Source organism: Pyxicephalus adspersus, chromosome 6, assembly GCF_032062135.1.
Source record: "Pyxicephalus adspersus chromosome 6, UCB_Pads_2.0, whole genome shotgun sequence".
Lineage (NCBI taxonomy): Eukaryota > Metazoa > Chordata > Amphibia > Anura > Pyxicephalidae > Pyxicephalus > Pyxicephalus adspersus.
This window is the reverse complement of record NC_092863.1, coordinates 56,562,502-56,584,505: the sequence shown is the minus strand read 5'-3', so window position 1 is coordinate 56,584,505 and position 22,004 is coordinate 56,562,502. Positions and strand designations below refer to the sequence as shown.

The 22,004-nt window shown below is 35.0% G+C and overlaps 1 protein-coding gene across 1 annotated transcript in view; it reads right to left on the bottom strand.

The window, feature by feature from the left end:
* RPH3A (rabphilin 3A) overlaps nucleotides 1-22,004 on the bottom strand; it is a 123,790-nt gene that overhangs the window by 79,096 nt on the left and 22,690 nt on the right. The window contains exon 2 of the mRNA XM_072415928.1: nucleotides 6,487-6,576. Within this exon, the coding sequence (XP_072272029.1) occupies nucleotides 6,487-6,563 (77 nt within the window). The 5' untranslated portion in view covers nucleotides 6,564-6,576. The remainder of the gene's footprint in view (nucleotides 1-6,486; nucleotides 6,577-22,004) is intronic.

Here is a 22,004-nt window from a genome sequence, read left to right as displayed (position 1 = left end):
GAATAAGTTTTAACTCCAAGTACCCACAGTAATCAAATACAATGTCAAGTATGGCAGTGTGAGAAGAGGACATTAACTTTAAGTATATTTATTATTATAAATGTCCTGATCTTTGCCTGTATTCTGTTTTCTGTATCTGGCTTCCATTTGTAACCTTGTTTACTTCAAGTCTGATTCTGTGTTCTTCTGGGTTAGTATTTAGTACCGTGTTGTTCTAAGCAAACATATGAGGACATAAAATGTTTAGTAAATTATGGTAAAGGCGAAAAAAAGTTGCAAAAACCTGCAGTTATACAATGACAAAATCCAAGGAGCCTCTAGAGAAAGCAAAATTTGATACTTGCGTTACAGAGATTATTGTGACTCCTTCCTATGGCCTACTGAATTCCCTTATCTATATGTATATATCAAAATATGCTGCCAGCAAAGACCAGGACTGATCATCAACAGAACAAGAAACACACATAAAATAACAACCTAGTTTCATAGGTACTGGTTCAAAGTGTGTAGCCTTACTTAGCTATTAAGAGAAAAAAGCAAAACATCCCTGTAATATGTTCCTAACGCATATACAAGCAAAAGAAAAAACTATTCTTAGTTCACCAGTGATACACCAGTTGGAAACTGTGCAATGAAGCAACAAGATTTAGAGGAGAATTACAATGTTACAAATATATTTTTGTTTTTACATGAAGACTGCTTAGTTAGATAATCCCAAAATTGTGACAAAATGTTAAACTATTCCACTAAAATGAGCAATGGGTACATGATACATAATGGGTCCCATTATCTCTACACATCCAGGCACTACAGTCTGCTTGTGAAGCTCACAACTTGGTCCCAAATGAACCAAGGTATTCACAGAACATTACATGCACTAGGGAGGATTAGTAGTGGAGTCATACACATACGCAGAGTAGAGCAAGGATAGATGCACAAGCAGAGCTTACCATAATGGGAAAAACACCTATACTGGTGGAAAAACACTGCAACTGGTACTGGTGGGACTGTGATACAGATAATGACAGCAATGGTTTTTCTTATAAAGTTATGTTCAAAGAGAAGATGTAACTTTTATCCCATGTACAATTTTTTGCAGGTATATTAAAGGTATAATAAATTCTTTAGATGCACAATTCTGCAAAAACAGAAAGCAGGACACAATTGAAGTCCATCCCTGTGTTCCAGAATTTTCCATGGAATATCACCATATGGGCAATTTTACTGTAAAACGTCTTAATGGAATAACACTATTTTTTCCTGAAACCTTTTTTAATAATCAGTGGAAATGTATCAAAATGAAAGTCAACCCATGACACCATGCATTGCTGTACACTTTCAGTGTGCATTGCAATGTATTTTGTACTGAACATCAGCATGCAATGTAGCATGCAATAACACATGCTAATGAAGATCTTAATGAATCAACATATGTCATGTCACGCACCTCCTACTGCATATTTCAGTCATGATGACCTGATAGACTCACAGTATTCACTTATTGTACTCTCATGGCTAAATCACATACCCACTGAAATAATACCACAGGAAATCCTGAGTGATGCATTAAAATTTGGTAATGACCCAAATTGGCACTATAACTGCAGTGCATAGGAAACGCCATTAGATTTTAAGAGAAACCCCAATTATGTCCACATATAACACAGAAAAAGATGGCATTTTATAATCTGTGTCAAATACAAAAAAGCTACGAGATAAAAAAAATCAACCATCCCCAAATAAAAGAGTCCATGGAGGGGATGGAAAAATATTTTGTCATCTAATTAGATAATCTGTCATTTATTACAGGCATACCTACATAAATCTGTAACTTCACAAATATGGGAACTGCCACTGTAGGCCAACTGCTGAGAAAATCCAGTTGCCTAGCTGAGGTGCCAACCCGTTGATTTAAATTGTATACCTATACTGCAAAATGAACCTTCAAAAATGATTAGTCTTGCTCAGCAGACTACCCTGATGCTCATATGGCCATATGAGCACAGTGGAAGTTTTCCCCTACTGAAATATGTAATTAAAAATGCCAAAGTTGTCTATCGAAGGTGCCAATATACTGTGTATGGAATCCCTAGCTGTTTTCCTGTTTGTATATGCATGTCTTCCCGTCAGAATTCAATGCAGCACGTGTGTAAACTAGTCCATGGTCCAGTATTTGAATAGCTACCCCTGTAGCATATTGCTATATCGTAGGAGCCACAAATAACAATGACACATGAGGGATGCTAGAGAAACCCATACAAAAGGGAAGTAAGTGAAACCCTCTGTGTTTTAAGACAAGAACCCATAAAGTATATCTAAAGCCAAATTGGTTTGTTTTTTTAAAGTAGGGTAGAATTAACTACCTCTTCCATAAAACAAACAATATGCAATTTCTCCCCTGTTCTGGTAACAACTCAAAATTTTGGAATTTCCCTCATGGTGAAAAAGACCAGGACCAGGACTATTAGAGAGGATAAATCCACCAACAAGTAGAACCCAGACAGCAATAACATTCTGAAAAAGTTTCTACTCTTCCTACTTGATACAAAAAAGGCTTTGGATTAAAAAGTATTTTTGTTTTCCTCTGAATCATTACCCAGAACCCAAAAAGAGGCTCATGAAAGACATTGCATTTAGGTAAAATGAGAGTTTTGTGATGGCTACCTCTACATGTCATATTTTTACTTCCTGACCTTTAGATGAAGAAACAATGTAATTCTCGAATCCGGCCAGTTACAAGCTAAAGTCATTAGACTAAGATCTAACTAAATCTGGGTTATTTCAGTTGCAAAGCAGAAATAAAAAAAAAATGAAACAATTTTGCTTTAGCAAACTAAAGAGGAATAATGTGCACAGCCATTTATTAATCATGAAGAAAAGCCAATAAAATAGAGTGATCCATTTAATTAAGGCTTTGTAGATATATAGGAAAAGCATTCAACTTAAACGATAGTGATTTATCAAGTCATATCTGCGTTAAATGGATATCTTAATGAAATGTTAATTGTTCGCTTGTAATTAGTTGTGGCTCTGGATAAACTGAGAGGACATTCCTAACCTGGGATTTTCTTGTTTAATAAAATATGCACATTTAAAATGTGAAAAATGAACTGAGTGAATTATTTTATTCCCTGGGAGTTTGTGAAATATTTAACTGGAGAAGTCCACATTACAGCTAAAATAATTTCTTTTTTCGGCACTGTAAACAGCATAACTGTGCTGGCAACAAATTTATCAGTTTTCTTTAATGTTTGTTAAAAAGCTATATAAATGCAACTATACTTTTACCATTATATGCCATACAAATAAAGATACTACAAAGGCAACTCTCTGGTTAGGAAAAATCTGTTCTATCACTGACCATCTGATCTCAAATTCACAAAACAGCTCAATGCATCCATAGATGCGGGGTTGGGGAATACTAGGTTTTAGTTTGGCTACATTATTATTATTAGCCAGTATTTATATAGCCACAACATATTTTGCAGTGCTTTAAAACGTCTATAGTAATGTCACTAGCTGTCCCTCAAAGTGGCTCTACCATAGTCATATGTTTTTTAATACAGTCCAAGGTCAATTTCGGGGAAAAGCTGGTTAACCTAACCTGGCCAAAGGTTCGAACCTGGGACCTAGCACTGCAAAGGCCAAAGTGCTAACCTTTGAGCCATCGTGCTGCCACGAATGCCATTCAAGGTCTACATATCCAAATAGGCAATACAACCACTTCAAACAGCCACTGATAGCAGAGCCAATGTCATGATATCACCTCTGCAGTACCTAAAACTACAGGGGTGCATATACTTGACATCCAAACTGGACAGGATGAGGCTGTGTGGCACTGGAAATCATTTGATTTCTTAGGACTTCAGAACTTTGCACTTAAAAATTGAAAATACTAAAGGAAAGATGGCATGGAAATGTTGATACAAAGTCCTACACTACAAAACATAAGCAAAAAAATATGGATCTCCTATTTAATTGGTAGGTGTTTCCATAGATGTTCTTTGACCAGTTATCTAAGTTTCCTGCTCATTCTTAGCCGACTAGTCATTTTTTTCTTTGAATTTGTCCATGAATGTTGTGGTGCGTAACATCACTGTTTTACTATGTTCTAGCTTCATAAATGATCTCCTTGTATAACTATATCATTGTGCTAAATTATTTCATTGGGACAGTAATACTGAAAAAGATTTAGAAACACAGATTTCCCGGTTCTCATAAATTTACATCCCAAATCCAAAGAGAAGTAGAGGAAGTAGAGAAAAGCCTCTCTTTCTCTTCCTCTACTTCTCTTTGGATTATGCTACTATGAGGCTGGGCAAACACCAGAAAAATCTGGCTTATTGAATGTAAGAAATCTTTTCCTGTTTAGGTTCACCTTCTGTAGTTTATACATCACAAATCCTTATCTTTTTGCTTTTATATGAATGAACAGTCAAGAGACCTAAGACAACTGTCAGAGGGTTTTACTGATGTTACTACATTTTAGTATTACTGTTTACTTTACTATTTTTTTTTTACATCAAAACAACTTGCCTATATCTGCATACAGCAACTGGACATTAAAATACATCTTATTTTGTTTGACAAATGTTACCTTTATGCGCCATTCTGGTAACTCAAAATTTTGAATTTTCTCTTTCTGCTAAGAATGGTCACTATGCAAAGCAGTTAGGGTAAGGTGCCTTAGCTTTTATATCCAAATAAAATTACAAATAAAACTGGTAACGCGCTAAATAAACAGGGTAAAGTTTATAATTATTTCCTATGTTTATAAAACACATCTAAGAGGGAGATTTTATTTTCCCATTCACTGAATCAAGCAACCATAACCTACAGTCATCAACATCTGTTTTTCAATGGGGAAAATATTGTTAATGTGCTAATATACCCTATTCATGATCCAATAAAAGTAAGCAGATTACTTTACTTTTACTAACTGATTCTGTAAGACAGAGTTTAAAGCTGCGTACACACCTGCAATTTTTCTCGTTGGAAAGGATCTTTCACGATCCTTTCCAACGAGAAAAGACTGCACGATGCATGAACGATGCTGTACATACAGCACCGTTCATGCTCTATGGAGAGGGGAGGGGGAGAGCGACGGAGCGGCACCCTGCTGCGCGCTCTCCCCTTCCCTTTCATTAGGATCGGTCGTCGTCCATCGTCCATGGATCCGCCAGGACGGTCGTCGGACGACGGACGACGACCGACTGTACACACTGCAGATTTTCGCCCGATAATTGGCCGATACCGATTATCGGGCGAGAAAAATTTGCCGTGTGTACGCAGCTTAAGACCACCCTGGACATTAGGTAATTCTGTGTTTTATATTTGTGTATCTCTTTTATTTTTGTTTTATTGAGTATAATTGCACTTTGCACTTCTGGGGCTGCAGAAAAGTTGGCAATAGTGTTGCAAAATACATCACAATGACATTAAAATGTATTACCATAGTAATAAAAAAATTGAACAAATTAGAATTACAATTGTATTTCAAATCTGTTTCTTAACAGCCTAGTATTTTTCTGTTTTTCAGAAAATATCTCGGGAGGAAAATGAAATAACTATACAACATAATAATTGCATGATTGATGATTCAACATCATTTCTTTTGTAAATTATTATTATTATTTGTACATAAAAAATTATATACCCCATGGTAAAAAAAAGCTAAAAATAAAAAAAATAATAAAAAAAAGCTTTGTGAAATGACCCCCATCCCCCAAGCCCATTTCCAATAAGACTGTACTAAATTAGAACTTTGTAAATCTATGTTATTAGAAATATTTATCAGTAATAATTTATTTGAAATGACTGAATATTCAAACAATTATATTCTTACTACATTATGAAGCATTTTGCATGTTTTTACATTCATCGTGTTAAATCTGGTAGCAAAAGTGTGTCTGGCAGAAGTTTTGGGTTATAACAAAAAATGCTAACAAAGTGCAATACATAAATATAGTGAATGTTAACAGTGACTGTGCAATGAGTGCAATGAGGGCGAATGTCAGGGAATGCATTGTTTTCAATGTGACTGTGTTCCCCCGAATTTATTAAATAAGACTCAAAGAATAAAAAGAAGGAAAGGACATAAAGAGGGAAGGGGAGGCGATAGAGGGGAAAGGATTGAAAAAGCAAGGCAATAGACAACAACTACATTCAGATCAGTGGGAAGGATACAAACACAACTGCATGGCCAGATGAAAGGATATGACACGGGAAGAGGAGAAAGGACTAGGTAGGGACTACAATGGATTCACAATATCCACAGTAAATAGAAATAATTGCTATGCCATTACAATATATATACATATGCTAAACACAGAAGATACACTATGCCAAGGTAAACCAAATGTTACTCTGCTTCCTATATACCATTAAACATAACTATTTTCTAAACTTTGAAATTTTCACAAAAGTAATCCCAAACTGCTCATCCTTAAAAACTCTTAATATTATATAGTTTTCAACTACACTTACTTAGATCGAAGCCCCATTTGTCTGTCATTAGGACACGTCCATCGGTTCGAAGAGTTCCCAATTACCGTGTCTGTCATTGTTCCTCAGTGCCTGGTTAAAAACAATGTAAACATTTGTTAATTTATAAATCTACTTGTAAAGCCAAAATTCTCAAGATGGTAAAAAAATGTTTACAATTACATTCATGGAAATGTTAGAATTATATATTTTACTTTCTATCAGTAGCTAAAATAAAGTATATGTATATCCCACAGTAAATATGCTGTTTTCAAAATATCATAACTGTTATTGTAAATTTCTGAGCGATACAAGACAACTATTTAGGATGCTAAATACAGTGGTTTACAGTGGTTTTGTATGTGTTTTCTTTATTCACAATACAAAGTATTTGTTTTTCTATAGGTAAAAAGGAAATATTGAATATAACTCTCATATACATCCTACAGGAGGAGTCCTATTCTTTTTTTTTCATGGTACAGGTTTAATCGTATCTGCTTTGTTGGAAAGAGTTGCTAAGACAGCTCAGTAGCTCAAGCTGAAATGCAAAATGAACAACCTAATGAATCAGTAACCCATTCGAACTTCTGTCAACCTTGTATTTATATGTTTAATTTGTAAAACAAAATGCTATATGAATAGGTATTTTTTCTACATTATTATTTTAGCATTTCCTTTATATTTTGATGACATTGTGCCTGGTGTTTAGCCCACATTTGTTTTACTTAAAAGCTGTCAATTTGTATGCATAATCTCTACTTCTTTTGAATTATGACTAAGTGCCTATGTTGTGAAGGTGATTCTTCTAATTGCCTAGCCTGGCATAAACTCCCTCTACTCTTTTTTCTGGGCATGAAGGGTGAAACTGTATAAAAAAAAAAAAAGAGACATTAAACAGGATAAATATATGAGGAAGATTGGATAATACCTTCTTAATTCCTCTTGACAATCTTCTTTGGTATATACCTTAGCTTACATTATTATGTAAAATGTTATACATAATGTACTAGCTCTTCAGTGTCCCCTTTTAGAATAGTATTTACAGAAACTGAATTGGCAGTGTCACAGAACAGCATTTAATGAAATAATCTTTTCTGACAAAGAAAGTGTATTCTGCTTTGTTTGAAGTGTCTTCCGTGTACAACTTGACCTCCTGTTACAAAAAAAAGCTTTTTCATAGACAAAACTAAGAGAAATCTAATTAGCCTAATCTACCAATAACATTAAAAAAAAACTAGGGGAAAAGAGCAATTCATAACCTAGCTATATGTGAAAACACTAAGCATTAGCCCAATGCCCAGCAGTTTTCCACTAATTACAATGAAAATGTGATTTCTAAAAATGAATAAAAAGACAAGATGTAATGTAAGCTAGATAAGTTAAAAAATACAATAGACATAAATTTAATTTACTAACAACTTTTCAATAGAGCTGTTATAACTTTTATTTTATATAGGTCATAGTCTCCTAATTTGCTGATACTATGCATTAATATAAAGAAAATAAGGGTTGTGGATGACAAATATGCGTATTTAACAAACAATGACACAGGAGCATCCTGCCCAATAGAGTTTACAATCTAAGAGGTTGGAGATTTTTTAAAATTTGTATTTTATCATTCATTCTTTTACATCTGTGTACACATTTAATTGACAGTACCCCTTCCAAAAAGCATCAGGCTCTAACACATAAAGAAAGATAACTTTTTTTGGAGATCTTTCTAAAATCGCCCATGTTATACTGCCTGGTAATACACTTGCAACACCTTTGAAATACAGATGTGTGCATGACGTTTTAGTATAGCTTTGGCATACAATGTCTGCCAGGGTTAAAGCTGCCAAAATCAGCTTACTGCACTGTTGTTTAATTTGTACGTTAGTATAATATTTATGTATTTGTTAGTCAAATTAAATGCTTGATAAATAGAATTGGTTAATTGAAATCTACTGTGAATGCAAACCCTGTTATTGGACCATGAAATGCATCAAATATTATTCTCTGTAAATGTTTTGATTAATCTATTCTTTTCAAATGTACACAAACAAATGGCGTAAAATAACAAAAATATGTATCACCAAATGTTTTTCCCAGACTTGATGATATACACCATCTCTGTGGCTTTGGCTCTGCTCTGTGCACCTTTTGGGTTGGCAGTACCACCAAGGCTTAAGAAACAGAGCCTAAGTAAAGATTGCTAAGCTATTTATGTTTACAGGTTCTTGTGAAATATGTCTCTGCTGTCCTGGCCTAAATGATATTGTAGTTTTTTTTTATTATCCTGTATATCCAGTTGCAGCTTGCCTTTTGTATCTGCAACCCATAGAAATACACACAGAGACTTCCTGTGTGTTAGGACTCTTCATTAGTATTGTATCCCATTCTACCTATGCCGAAAAATTTACAGCCTGCCCCTCCGATTCTTAGTTTGGAACCTTATCCCTTTATTTTTTCCAGGTCTCCCCAGTATAGGCTGCCTAACTGCTTTTAAAACTTTTTAGGTGTTAGGGAAGCAGAATATAAATTTTTTCTACTTATCTTGTGCATGGAGAAGCACTAAGAAGAACTAAGCGGTACTAAGAATGTAATATGCCATGCACGCAGACAGTTTCCATCTGAGAGCCTGTTATGTTAAATCTGTATTTTCAAATACTGGCTGTGATGTTTGAGTAACATGGGTTTTGTATTTTAGGCCTGTTTTGGGTGCTGTGTACTGAGCTGTGTACAATTGAGAATAAAAATGCAGAACACATTTGGGAGGTCAGTGAATGGTCTATATTTACCCATTCATAATTCCATCAATAATAGAAGACTTAAACATATTGGATTGAACACAACAGAAAGTAAAACTTGTGGAAGCATGAATAATCAAGACATAAATACTGTTTACTAGGTTTTATCTTTCTGCCTTGTAAAATAACATTCATTTTTTTAAAACAATACAAAAATGTAGCAAACAAATAACATTTGAAGGATGGTATAAATACTGGTTTTACTTCCACTACGACATCCTCAATATTCTTGGGTGATCATTATGTACACTTATGTACAAATATTACACAGATTGAGGTAGCAATACAAAGAGGCAGTAAAAAAACAAAACAATCTGGGGTTTTCCAATCTCTCCAAACTGAGTGAGCTTTACATTTATTGATATGTAGATATTTGATTTCAAAACAGACATAATGACATATAAAGACAAATGACATATACTATATTTCTTGAAATGGATTTTCACTTAAATGAAATAAGAAAAATACAAAGGTTGCTGCTTTTGCTGACCTCTTTCTGAAAATGTGGTTACCTGGTTTTACAGATGAAGATTTGGAAGGAGCATGCAGGTCAAGAATGTCAGATTGTAGTCAGAATTTAGTAACATGGAAACACTGAAGCCCCTGGATAACCATAACAGAGAGAAAACCATTTACGGAGGGGGATGTCAGCAATTATAGCTTTTAAATCGAGGTTTAAAGCAAAGTCTGAATTATTCTAAATTCATGCTTTTGATCCATAAAAGAGTAAGTTGATTTCATATACTCACTGTACTCTTCCCCCACCAAGGATTAAGTAATTCACTGCAGTCCTTGATGATGTTTAATGACATGCAAAAGAATACTCGCAGCGCACAAGCGCTTACATTAATCTACTCCTACATGCAGCCATCCTAGGTAAAGCCTGCTGTGTAATGCAGCTTTTAAGGCACAGCTTGGTTTAGAAGTGTCAAATCAGCAGAACTGCTTGGCAAACACAGAACACTTAGCATTGACAAAACCATCTAACTGGTTGCAGCTAAGCAGCCAGAAGTTTTCTGCAGTGACTATTACTCCTCTTTTGCAATAACCATGCATAACCGTATTAGCCATATGCTGGTTTTTAGACAAACGTGATAAACACATAATTCTAAAAGATAAAGAATCCTCATCTATAGTCCATACACGTTTTATTACAGTATGTGGGTATCTAGCAAGTAAGTTTTATTTTAGTGCAATGGCAGCAGTTTTCAGTACCTGAACTATTCTGTCAGCACTACAGCAAAGTCCTGCTCAGCCATCTGCATCACTTCTTTTCTGCACTCATCCACTATGTTGGGATATCAGTACATTTCTGTCTATGCAATGTTCTCAAGCAAACACCAAATCAAACCTATTGATAGCAAGAAAGTAAGAGGAAAAAAACTACCAACAATGCACATGAGATTGGTTGCCGAAATCATCTAGTATGCTGGAATATATCTGCAATTAATTGCATATGCCCAATTTATTTTACATTTACATGTTGAATCATCAGTTAGGGAAGAATCTGGTGGTAGCTGGTGATTGGCAGTTGTTTCAAGATTTACTCACCTTTGTATATGTGGTCTACCTGTTCAATAGGGATTTAGCTACTATTAATTCAGTAACTCACAAAGGTTAAAGGACTGCCAGTGTTTTGCATTCCACCCTTAGCAGAAGGAATACCTTCGAACCTACTAATTCTTCAAAAAGAAAAATGGGCATGGTGCGCATACACTAAATCGACAACAGATTATGGGAATTTCCATCACCTTACTCCATAAACCTAAGATCCATAACAATTATAACAATCAGAACATTTTCAATTATGTAGCATGTTCTGCATTTCAGTGAATGAATAACATTTGGCACTAAGAAAAACTAAAATGCAGAATTTAAAAAAGTAAGTCGCTGTGTGATAATAGTAGAACTAGGGTTAAAATAACTCAGTATAAAAGGTATTAGAGTACCTAAACTGCTCAAGATGCAGAATCTAAATTAAAATTGTCCATATTATAGATGTTGAATAGGGAATTTCCTAAAGTGGACAATCCACAAATATGTCAAATAATGTTTAGGAGTATTTAGTTCACTTGATGAGTATTTAGAATACCTTATTTAGGACAATATATATTTATTATCTTCATGATTGGGTAAGATAGTGGTAAGTTTAGGAAGAATCCTATCTACAGTAAATAATTCTGAAAAACTAGTTGTAAATATTAAGGACACAAATAGGAGATTTAACTTCTCTAGAGCCTCTCCAAATGACAACCATCTAGCTACCTCTAGAACATAATCAGATAGTAAGCCATATATCTTCTGCTGGGCTTAAGATAGGAATTATCTATGTTATATGTTACAGCCAGTAAACTTTTTGATTAGAAATCTCAAAGCTTTGTGGATATCTTCAATATTTTTATTTTTAGGAGGGTGATTGATCATTTTCTGAAAAACTCCAAAGAACATTATTTTCCATCCAAGGTAAAGCCAGAAGGCCACAGTATGAAGAAAATAATAAACATCGTGAGTGAGATAAGGCCCCATTTTATGCATCTGAAAAGCCGGTGTTTGTCAATAGAAAATGTCATGTTTGTTACACTATATTGACGCAAGTCCAAAGCCAGTGGACACAGCCCCAAACGTAGCTTAAACTAGAGATTATCACACCCTTACTGACAGTCACAGTTTGCCTCCTTCTGACCTGCAATGACCTTATCCTAAGAAGCATTGACCTGTTTAAAGCTGCTTTTGGTATTGACTTGTGTGGAAAGAGGCAGTTCTCACACAAACAAAATTCCTACTCCAATATTTATTTTCTTTAGAAACACGTGAAATAGATTTTAGAGCTGGTAAACTGCCAAACCAACATGCAATGATTTTTATCTACCGTAAATGGGAATGCTAACAAATGTTCTTTTGCAACTAGCAATCCACAATAAAAACTCCCACATCAATATCCCGCTTGCAAATAGGATTTATATATAATATGTTGCTATTCTTAAAACACAGATTTTATCACTTAACCTCTTCAGTGGTAATCCCAAGTGTTGCTCAGGGTAAAATTAAACAGCGGAAAGCGGTAACCTTGAGCCACACTCAGGGTAGCTAAAAAAATAAAAAATAAACAATTACTTCGTCCCATCGGCATCCTCCAGTGTCCTGCCATCCTCTGGCCACGTCCTCTTCATCTGATCTGTCCCCCAGAAAAATTAACATAATTATGAACAAACATTGACATCACAAATTAATATGTAAGAAGAGAAGGATGTTTCAGAATAATCTAATCATAAACCTTACACATCAACAGCTAAACCTACAATGCAACATCCCTTGGGTAAATAACATGTGAGTTGCAAATTATCAGCAATCTAAAATTATATGAGCAGTATTCGCACTCTGTGAAATTGTTTTGTTATTTCTTTTTTAAGAGCTGGCATTAATGAAAATATTTCCAGATGTAAATGTATATCTACATGTATATGTCATAAAAATCATAACACCAGGATTTAAATGTTACAATTCTATATGTGTTATACCTTTATATTAGGAGTAATATATATATATATATATATATATAAAGGAGTGGTTCATACATGTAGCTGACACAAGCAGTGGAGAAGAAAAGGTGAGTTTATGCTGCTGGGGAGTAAGTGACATTTTATTGTCCCCACATTTGCAAAGTAAAACATAGATTTAAGAAAACCATTGACTCACATTGTGACAAGCCTATACAGACCAGAGTGTTCACTGATATTGATGAAATGACTCCTGACAGCATTGTATTGTATGAACTCTTCCAGACTACAAGAGAAATGAATAATTTAAGTTTTTGATCTTACTCTAAGTAAAGCGTTTGATTTTTCTAGAACCCATGAGGTTGCTCAGACACAATTAAAACTCATGGCTTCCATGTGAAGAAAAAATGTATGAAATAGGGAAGGTTCCAACTCCTCACCAACAGGCACAGATAGATATAGACAAAAAAAACATGACAGTAAACCCATGTAAGATAAACTGTACTAGAAAAAAAAGGCTATGCATTGCAAATACAAAAAAAGAAGCAAACAATATGCTGAGATGTCCTTCCACAGATGTGTAGGATACTGCTGCAAATTCAAAAAACTGATTGATGTAACTTATCATTTGGATTTGTAACCCAATTTGTAATCTAACAAAAATCAGCAGGGGCAAGTTTTCATGGAAACTGCATTAGGAAAAAAAAGGCAGATTACTTTGCTGTAAAAGCCTTCTTGGCATAGACATCCAAAAAAAAGCCCCAGGAATATTATGTCAGCAGCTTCAGAGCTATCATTTCAGGAACACCCTATAACAGTGTTTATTGGCCATTTTAACATGGGAGAACTCCATTAAATGACTTTCAAGTCAGGGAAACCCTTCTATAATTAATATATCAACAATTCACTGTGCATTAGTGTCGTGGTCAGTAGGAATAACGCCTGCATTACTGGTAAGTAGGAAGGCTGCCACCCACACATATAGTCATATGATCATTCATATCCTTTATACTGATCTGAGATTCACAAACTGCTCATTGCTCAAGGAACCCTCCACAACCTCCGGAGGAGCCTTAGGGTTGAGAAGCACTAGCCTATAGTATTCCCCCCTGCTCCTCCCTTGTAGGAAGGTAGGTTAGGAATAGAGGTGCTATCAGCACAAAATGTCTAAATGTCAGAAATAGAGTTGCATGTGCTAGGAAAATGACTCTTCTGAAATAGAAACATTGGCTAGCAAATTCAGAAGCACATTGAAAATGTATACAAAATTGTGTTAAAATGCTAAAGGCATTTAGAATATTTTTTCTATGCTTTGAGCTGACTTCAATTTATGATGGCATATCATAAAGGCAATAAGACATTCAGTCTATAAATTGCTCATCAAGCACTCTTTGACCACTAATTTATAAATCAACTTTCTGACCAGTGACATCAGCTTTTTTTCATCTATATTTCGCCAGGTAATCTCCTTATTACTGATATCTTACTTCTTCTCCTTTCAGATACCTTCCTTCTTTAGAATCTCATAGATAATGATGTTACCTAGAATCCTGCTATTGAAAAGCTTGCATCTACCAAGGCAAGTTCTGGTTGTAATTCATTAAACAAGATGCTAGGGAGCTTCAATAAAATGAATGGACAGACCGAAAAACTGTAAGAGATTAAAACTTCTGTGGTTTCTCCAATAAATTCACAGATTAAATAATAAATCAGGCAGGAAAAACATGTTTCTTTTTTAGGTGATGCAGAATGCACCTTCTCACACTCTTACTTAATGCCGCTTAAACATCTCCGCAGCCTGGGCTGCTTCTGGGGTCTTTTAAATTGTTATCAGATTACTATTATAGGATGCTACAAACTAGAATCTGCTTGATGCTTATATTAATTGCTGACAAACATGGTTTGTCTAGTAGCAGTTTAACATTGTGCTTCACCTTTTGATACATTTACTAAATAATTCATATAGGGTATTACCATGTCAGTGTATAGCGTTGTGCACTCCAATCAAGATTTCCTTCAGAATTGTTTGTGCTGTGCATTCTATTTCAACGTCAATTCATTACATTGCATTGTCAGTGTAATGTGAGTAGGTCTGAGCTTTCAGTACAAGCTGCTGTAACACATATTGCATCTGTAATTAACAGACTACTATAAACAATACACTGCCCAGAACAGTATACAGTATACAGAGATTAGGTGTAATGAAAGTAATAGAATACCTTTCATTTCCTATAAGTCATACAACCAAGCTAATGATGCAAATAAAAGATACTGCTAAAATGTAAGATGCAAATTTATTAGAAATGTACTCCAATATGAAAATTGTATCGTTTATGTGGTATATACTGTGAACACTGTATTGAAACCAAACTGCCAAAAGCCATTTTCATGACAGTGATGCATAGCGGGGCTATAATAGAGTTACTGGTGCATGGAATGAGGTTTGAGAAATGGCTTGTATGTTGCATACTAGGTCTGCATTTGTCTGTAAAATAAATTGTAAAGTAAAAAATACTCTTACCTAATGATCAATTAAGCATTCTAGTTACACTTCTTGTAAATTGAAAATGTAATAATTCTAAGCATTATTCTAGAATTTTTACTTGCTATCAATCTGGAAGCCAGATTGTATATTTTTGGTTCTAGATATAGTGGGGAATATTAATCTGAACTCAGGGCATAAATTTACCAGAGTTAAAGCACTTACACCTCCCACAAAGCAATTTCCTGCCATGCAGGCTTTTACATTACACAAATCTGCTTATTTATATGTTGAATTCACAACAGCTACTGCTGTACATTCAGGTTGCTCACGTGTAATCTATGAAGGTCTCATAGACCCAATGCTGAGATCATGTTGCTCCCCCTTTCTTGCTTTATTTTGTAAATTGCCTAGAGGAGAGGAAGACTGAGACACAATTTTAGCGCTGGGCTCTATAGGATATGCAGCACTTACTTTCAAATGGCCCAGAAGTACAGCAGGAGCAGATTTGCTTTAAGTAGTATTACAGGTGAATGCTTTTGAGGCAAAAAGGCGTGCAAATACTTATCCTTAATACTTACCCTGTTAAGTTTATTTTGACTGGGTTAAGATTTAAAAACATAAAAAATTGTGTCCTTTACTTTCTGTCCTAGAACCATAGATGGAGGATATCTTCAAAGTAAAGATATCTCCTGAAAGATTCTCCCATTTCTGTTTTCTGTGACAATTTCCCAATCAATTACTGTACTGGAGACAAAGGTCCCCTGGTCAATGAGGGTAAACCTCCCCAGTAGAAACATAACCAACTACAAAGTTTGGGCTTTACCTACGCATTAAATGAATACATTGCAAGATTTAACGAGTTAACGGTGTGGGGAAAGGAAAGAGTAATTTCTTAGCCTGATAACCATATGAAAAAGAGCCTAGTTCTTTGTTGGTAGGGTGTTAGTAAATATAAAATATTTATATGCAGTTTTTTTTATTTTTTATGCCTGAGCATAATATTAAACATAAACAATATATAATTCTATTCTACGAAGCATGCAAATTAGTTACCTATTGAAATGTATAGGAGAATCAATGCATTTTTAATATATTCAGATGACTTACTTATATATATATGCATTTTTACATATCTCCAATTTATCACACAGCTGGACAGTTAGGCATCTGTGGCTGAATATCTTCTCATGAATATTTATCATCCTTTTCCTTGGACGTCAGCATAATCCCTGGCATATATTTAGGCATGGCTGGCAGATTTTTTATTATTATTATCTATGTAGTATCACCATCTCCCATGGTGTTTTAAAATGAAATAATACTGAAACAGAGAAATATTCAAAAACCGAAATGAAAACTAAAGACAAATGCATGGTTAAACTATCCATAGCATCATCTTCATGTAATGGAAGCAAGAACCCAGGCTGTACTTTTTACAGTTGAAAATTGTGGGATCAGAGAATGAATTAATAAAAATGAGGTTGGGTGCTTTGTTTTATAATCACAAAAGAGATTTGTTTGGGTAGTCACAGGACTAGAGGGACAACTTTGGTCTTAATGATAAGGGGAACTAAAGGTCCAGTAATGTAATACCAGTTCAGCTGCTCCTAAACCAGCATTACCCTCTACCAACTTAGAAGCCCCATATAAAGACTTGAAATACAGGGAAATACAAAGAAAAATACTCTCCTGTACATTTTATATCAAGATTTTGTCACCCTCCAAAAGAGATTGGCTATGAACCTATACTAAAAATGATTATTTGCACCTACGCATACTACTGATTCATGCTTTCTATACTCATTTTCTTCTACACTTTTTAATAATATTAAATATAATTGTTGATGAAAGAAGAAAAGAGGAAATAAAGAATAAAAAATATTAGCAGTTAGAACTTCAGCTTTAACTCTTTGCCCTAACTGTATCAGATACTGGTGACAAGTTTCCAGACACTACCAAATTCAGGAAGAGCCACACAGGCTTCTTAAAGCAAATTATTAGTTGCATAAATGGCATTCCACCTTAACCTTACAACAAATTAAAAAAGACTAAAAGAATCAATTATTAATGTAAATGTATAATAATTTAAAGTAGATTACTATTAAAGCCTCCCTCCATGCCAAAGATATATAGGTTGTGAAAATGCTACATACAGTAGAACCCTGGTTATCTGGCATCCACGGGAATTGGTCGATTCCGGATAAGTGTAGTTTTCGGTTATCTCTTAAAGGTTAACTCTGAGAGGTTACTCTGGTTACCCATTCATGGTTACCCATTCAGCACTATACTTGAATAGGGAGACCTGTCCCCTTTCACCTCTAGTGCTGAATGGCTGAGAAAAGGGAAACCCTGATGACGCTTGAGCCGTCATCAGAGTCTCCCTTTTCTTAGCCAATCACAGAGAGGAGCAATTAGCGGAGTTCTACTCTGCTCTTCTGACAGTTCCGCTCCTACAGCCCTAGTGGAGCTGTGGTAAGTGTAGTTGGATGCAGAACACATGCCACAGCTCCACTAGGGCTACAGGAGCAATCAAGAAAGTGGAGCAGTCCAGTGCCAGATAACTGGGATTCCACTATATACATTTCAGTACACATTGAGCATACTGAAAGGTAAAAAAAACTATAATGCCTCATTCTAGAATAATTATTCATTCTTTTATTCATTTTTTTAGTTTATAATAGATAAACAACTATTCATGCAATACATTAAGTACAGATGAAGCAAATTTCTTAGTTGGATATTGTACTAGGTCAGCAAACTCCAAGTACTTAAGCTGAAGCATTAGTGCAACAGGGAAGCAACTACAATTACCAGTAGGGTAGGTCAGCAAGCACAGCCTACATATTTCCGTCAAACAGAAAGAATGAAGGAAAAGGAGAGAAGCATAATGACATATACAAGACATTATGATCCTTTTGAGTTTTCACATGGTCTCTAAAGAGTTAACCTTTTGACTAGTTTTCTAGGTTTCCAAAGCTCCATGCTTTCTTCGTAATCAATATTCTTTCCCGTAATCTAGACCCTGACATTGCACTTAGTCTCCAGACATCCCCAGTCACAGTCTGATATAAGGAGAATATTACTTTTGTTCACCCTCTTGGCAATTCTTGTCTTGCAGCCTGACAGCGTTCCAAGTGCTGCGGCTGGACTGGCAATTACATTTTCAATTTATTGTCAATTAGGATCCTCTGGTTACTTTTTTCCTCCGCGATATAGGTTTCAGCGATTGCTCCTGCTGCTTGGCTTTAATGCCCATCACTTTGAATTACCCAGATACAACACATTGGCATAGCTCTGCATCTGCAACAAAACTTTTCAAAAACATACATAAAATGTCTAGTTGCACTACAGAGAGGTAAAGCTTTTCTGGCCTCATAAGGAAAACCTGTAATCCTTTTATACAAAGTAAAAGAAACATAGTGATGTATAAAAAAAACACTACTGAGTCGCAACTGCAACTTTTACAGGATCTTCTGGCATATATTCCACCATAATTTGTCAAATATCACACCGTAGATTTCAAATGCCTATATTGTTTACACAATGCACAGATTCAGACTTTAAGCTTTACAGTATGTGTACTTTATGTATGAAAAGCATAAGATTCCTTTAAAATATGTCAACAAACCAGGTTCATTTCTTTATAACATGTTCAAAAGAGTATATAGTTTAAGTGGTCCTAAATTAACATTTCAATGACCTTAATATTAATAGAAAAACTAGAAATAGAAGGCTAAGAATTTCTTTATACAAGGCTATAGGCTTTATACAAGAATATAGGTCAGACTTGGCTTCCTACTTTGTAACCAATAATGCTGTACACAAACAGTTTCCTAGCTAGTAGGAGTTTTGTCAGAAGAGAGTATGGCTTCTACAAGCGTGGCCCGATGCCAAGAATGGAGCCAGGTGTCAGGATCAGATAACTTTAGCACATGAGTTAAACACTTTTTTCATCAGGACAGAAAAAGGTTGGAATCTGTAACAAAGTGTGTTTACATCCTTGGAATGTACATGGATTGCCCAGAAGGGATTGCTTTTTTTCTCAACTAAAGAGTATTGTTACTTTAATCAAATTCTCCCTTCTATACTTTTCATGTGAGAACTGTTGGGATCCTGGCCAAGTAATGTTTTTAAGGGTGCAGTTAAATCTAGAGAGGGGTTTCTCACAGATTCCCTGTGCCTTCTGTGGACACTATATAGTATCATAACTGGTATAATATCAAATCATTACAGTGTTTGGCACAATACAAGATAATATATTTCATTTATTGATGTAACAGGGAATCCCAGAGAGACATATCTCCCCGGTATTGATAAAATTACTCCATGGCAATACCTGAGAAGTACATAAAGGCAGCTTTTTGTTTCCCCATTGGGGAAACAGATTACATATTTTTGGTCCTATTGATTTAGAAATATCACAAATTTTTAAAACCGTGTCTTTTTATTAACATTCCTCCATGCATTGATAAACAAGTGAAGGGCCACAAAATATTGGTTATACAAGAAAAAAAAGATTGCAACCTACTGGCCAACATAGGTTGCTTGTAACTCCTTAAGTGCCAACAACCCCTCCTTGACTTTAAAGTGTTTACAGCCTGATAACCATCAGCACTGGTTATCTGTTTTTTTAAAAAGCATTTTTTAGGAGGAAATATGCCAATCAAAACAGCTCTCCAGCTGATGGGCAGCCTTAAATTTGTCAACCATACATTCGAAAATTGTTTTTCCTTCCTAAAACTTTACATTGATGAGTTATTCAGGCCGTGGTATATTGGTTTAACATGGTCTTCAGAGAACCCCAGCTATATTTACTATATCCACAGCTCACAGTAAATTGATTGGATGCCTCTTACAATGCTGGCCCGTTGGAAGAATGGCACCCTTATTGATAGCCAAAAGATAAACTGTTATGAGAGGCACAAATTGCTCAAGGAACCCCTAACCTCTGAAGGGACCCTGGTTGGGAAACACTGATGATTTGATGGTTTAAGAGGGAAAGCAGAAAATAGGATAGCTACATACCTTAAAATAAAAGAATGGTAAAATGTTTATAATACTTTCAGTTTATGGAAGTTAAAATCTTTAAAAGGATTCCCTTGGCTATAAATAGTTCTTTCATGTATATGTTCCATGTTTCCAGTAATAAGATGTATGGGATGAGAATGATAAGTTACAAGACTAGCACCTACGATGATTTAGAGCCCTATCTTACTGAAACTGCTGGTGGACTATGGTTAAATATGTTACATTATAGTTTTGTATAGGACAAATATATGGCTTTAACAGCTGTACTGGTAAAAAGCACAGTCTTCCAGAGTACAAAGTATGTACTGTATAAACAAAGGAATGCCCTCCCACAAGTTCAGTTATAGCCCTTATTTGTCAAATTTAAATACCGTATTGTGTTCTTTAGGCAGTGCTCTAGGCACATTGTGCAGTTTTTCTCAGCCTCTAACATATATGAAATAATAAGACTGCCGTAATTATTCCGGAATGGGCAAAGCCTTGTAGCTTTCAGGAGCCATCCAATCCAAACTGTGAGCCAAAAAACAATGTTTCCAATGCTATAAAATGTTAAAAATAGCTGGGTAGCACCTGCAGTTTTTTTTGTGGTCTGGTTGCCTAGAATTGTCTATCCCAGTACTATAATACTATCAGCTCAATTGTACTGCAATCTAGACATAATGTAATTTCTTTTGCAGTGTAACATATTGATTTGTGCAACAATAAACCCAAGACAAAAAACTTATTAGCATTTGAAAAGAGCAATATTCTACATGTGCATATAATAGAAATGTCACCACATTTCTTCAAGAGAAAACCTCTTTATCAGCAACAACTTCTTATCAGAATACAAACATCTACTACATTTTATATCCAATATAATAAATCAGGTACTGAGAAGTATAAGGAACTTCACATGCATTTAAATAAGCACAAAAGTACCCATGCAAGACCAATCAGAAAATCTTAATTATCTATCACTGCTTCCACTGATGCAGAAATTGATGGTTTTACTAAACTACAAAATAACCTTAATGTTATATGTGGTTGATGGATTAAATCCCATAAAGTCAGGGTTAAAGAATTCCCTCTAGGTTAAGCTCAAGTGCTAAAAGGCTTCACACATTTAACAACCTCCTTATATCTGATCAATATTTTATAAATGCTAGAACAGAAAGTGCATTCTAATGGAAAAGGATTGTATAGGTGAAAGCGTACTATTATGGCAGTCTTGTCACTTCTTTAGTATAATGGCACTCAGTCTTTTCTTTAATAATTTTCTGAGAAACAATAAAGATTTTGCATTTATCCTATGTATCTGCTGCTGGAAAAACAGTACTGGAATTATTATAATAGCACAACATGGTTCTCATAAATTTACACAGAATTCTACTTGCAGCTTTGTATTACAAAAAAGCGTCCTGAAATATGGAGTGTGGGTAATACCCAAATAGGAAAACAAATTGCTTTTCATTCACTTCCTGTCCTGATGACAAGTTTCCCAAACAGGAAGTGAGGAAAAAACAAAAATGGAGACACAGAAATAAATAATTGAGAAGGGTTCTAGCCTTTCTCTAAGCTATTTAGGAAAAGCCGGGTTTTTTTTTTCTTTTTTTCTGTCTGTGTTGCTTTAGGTGGATTTCCCTCACTTCCTGTCTGGTAAAACTTTCCCTGAAGGACATAAAGAGATGGAAAATCCCTCTAACAGAATTCTGGATTGCAATAAAAATATGGCAAGATTTC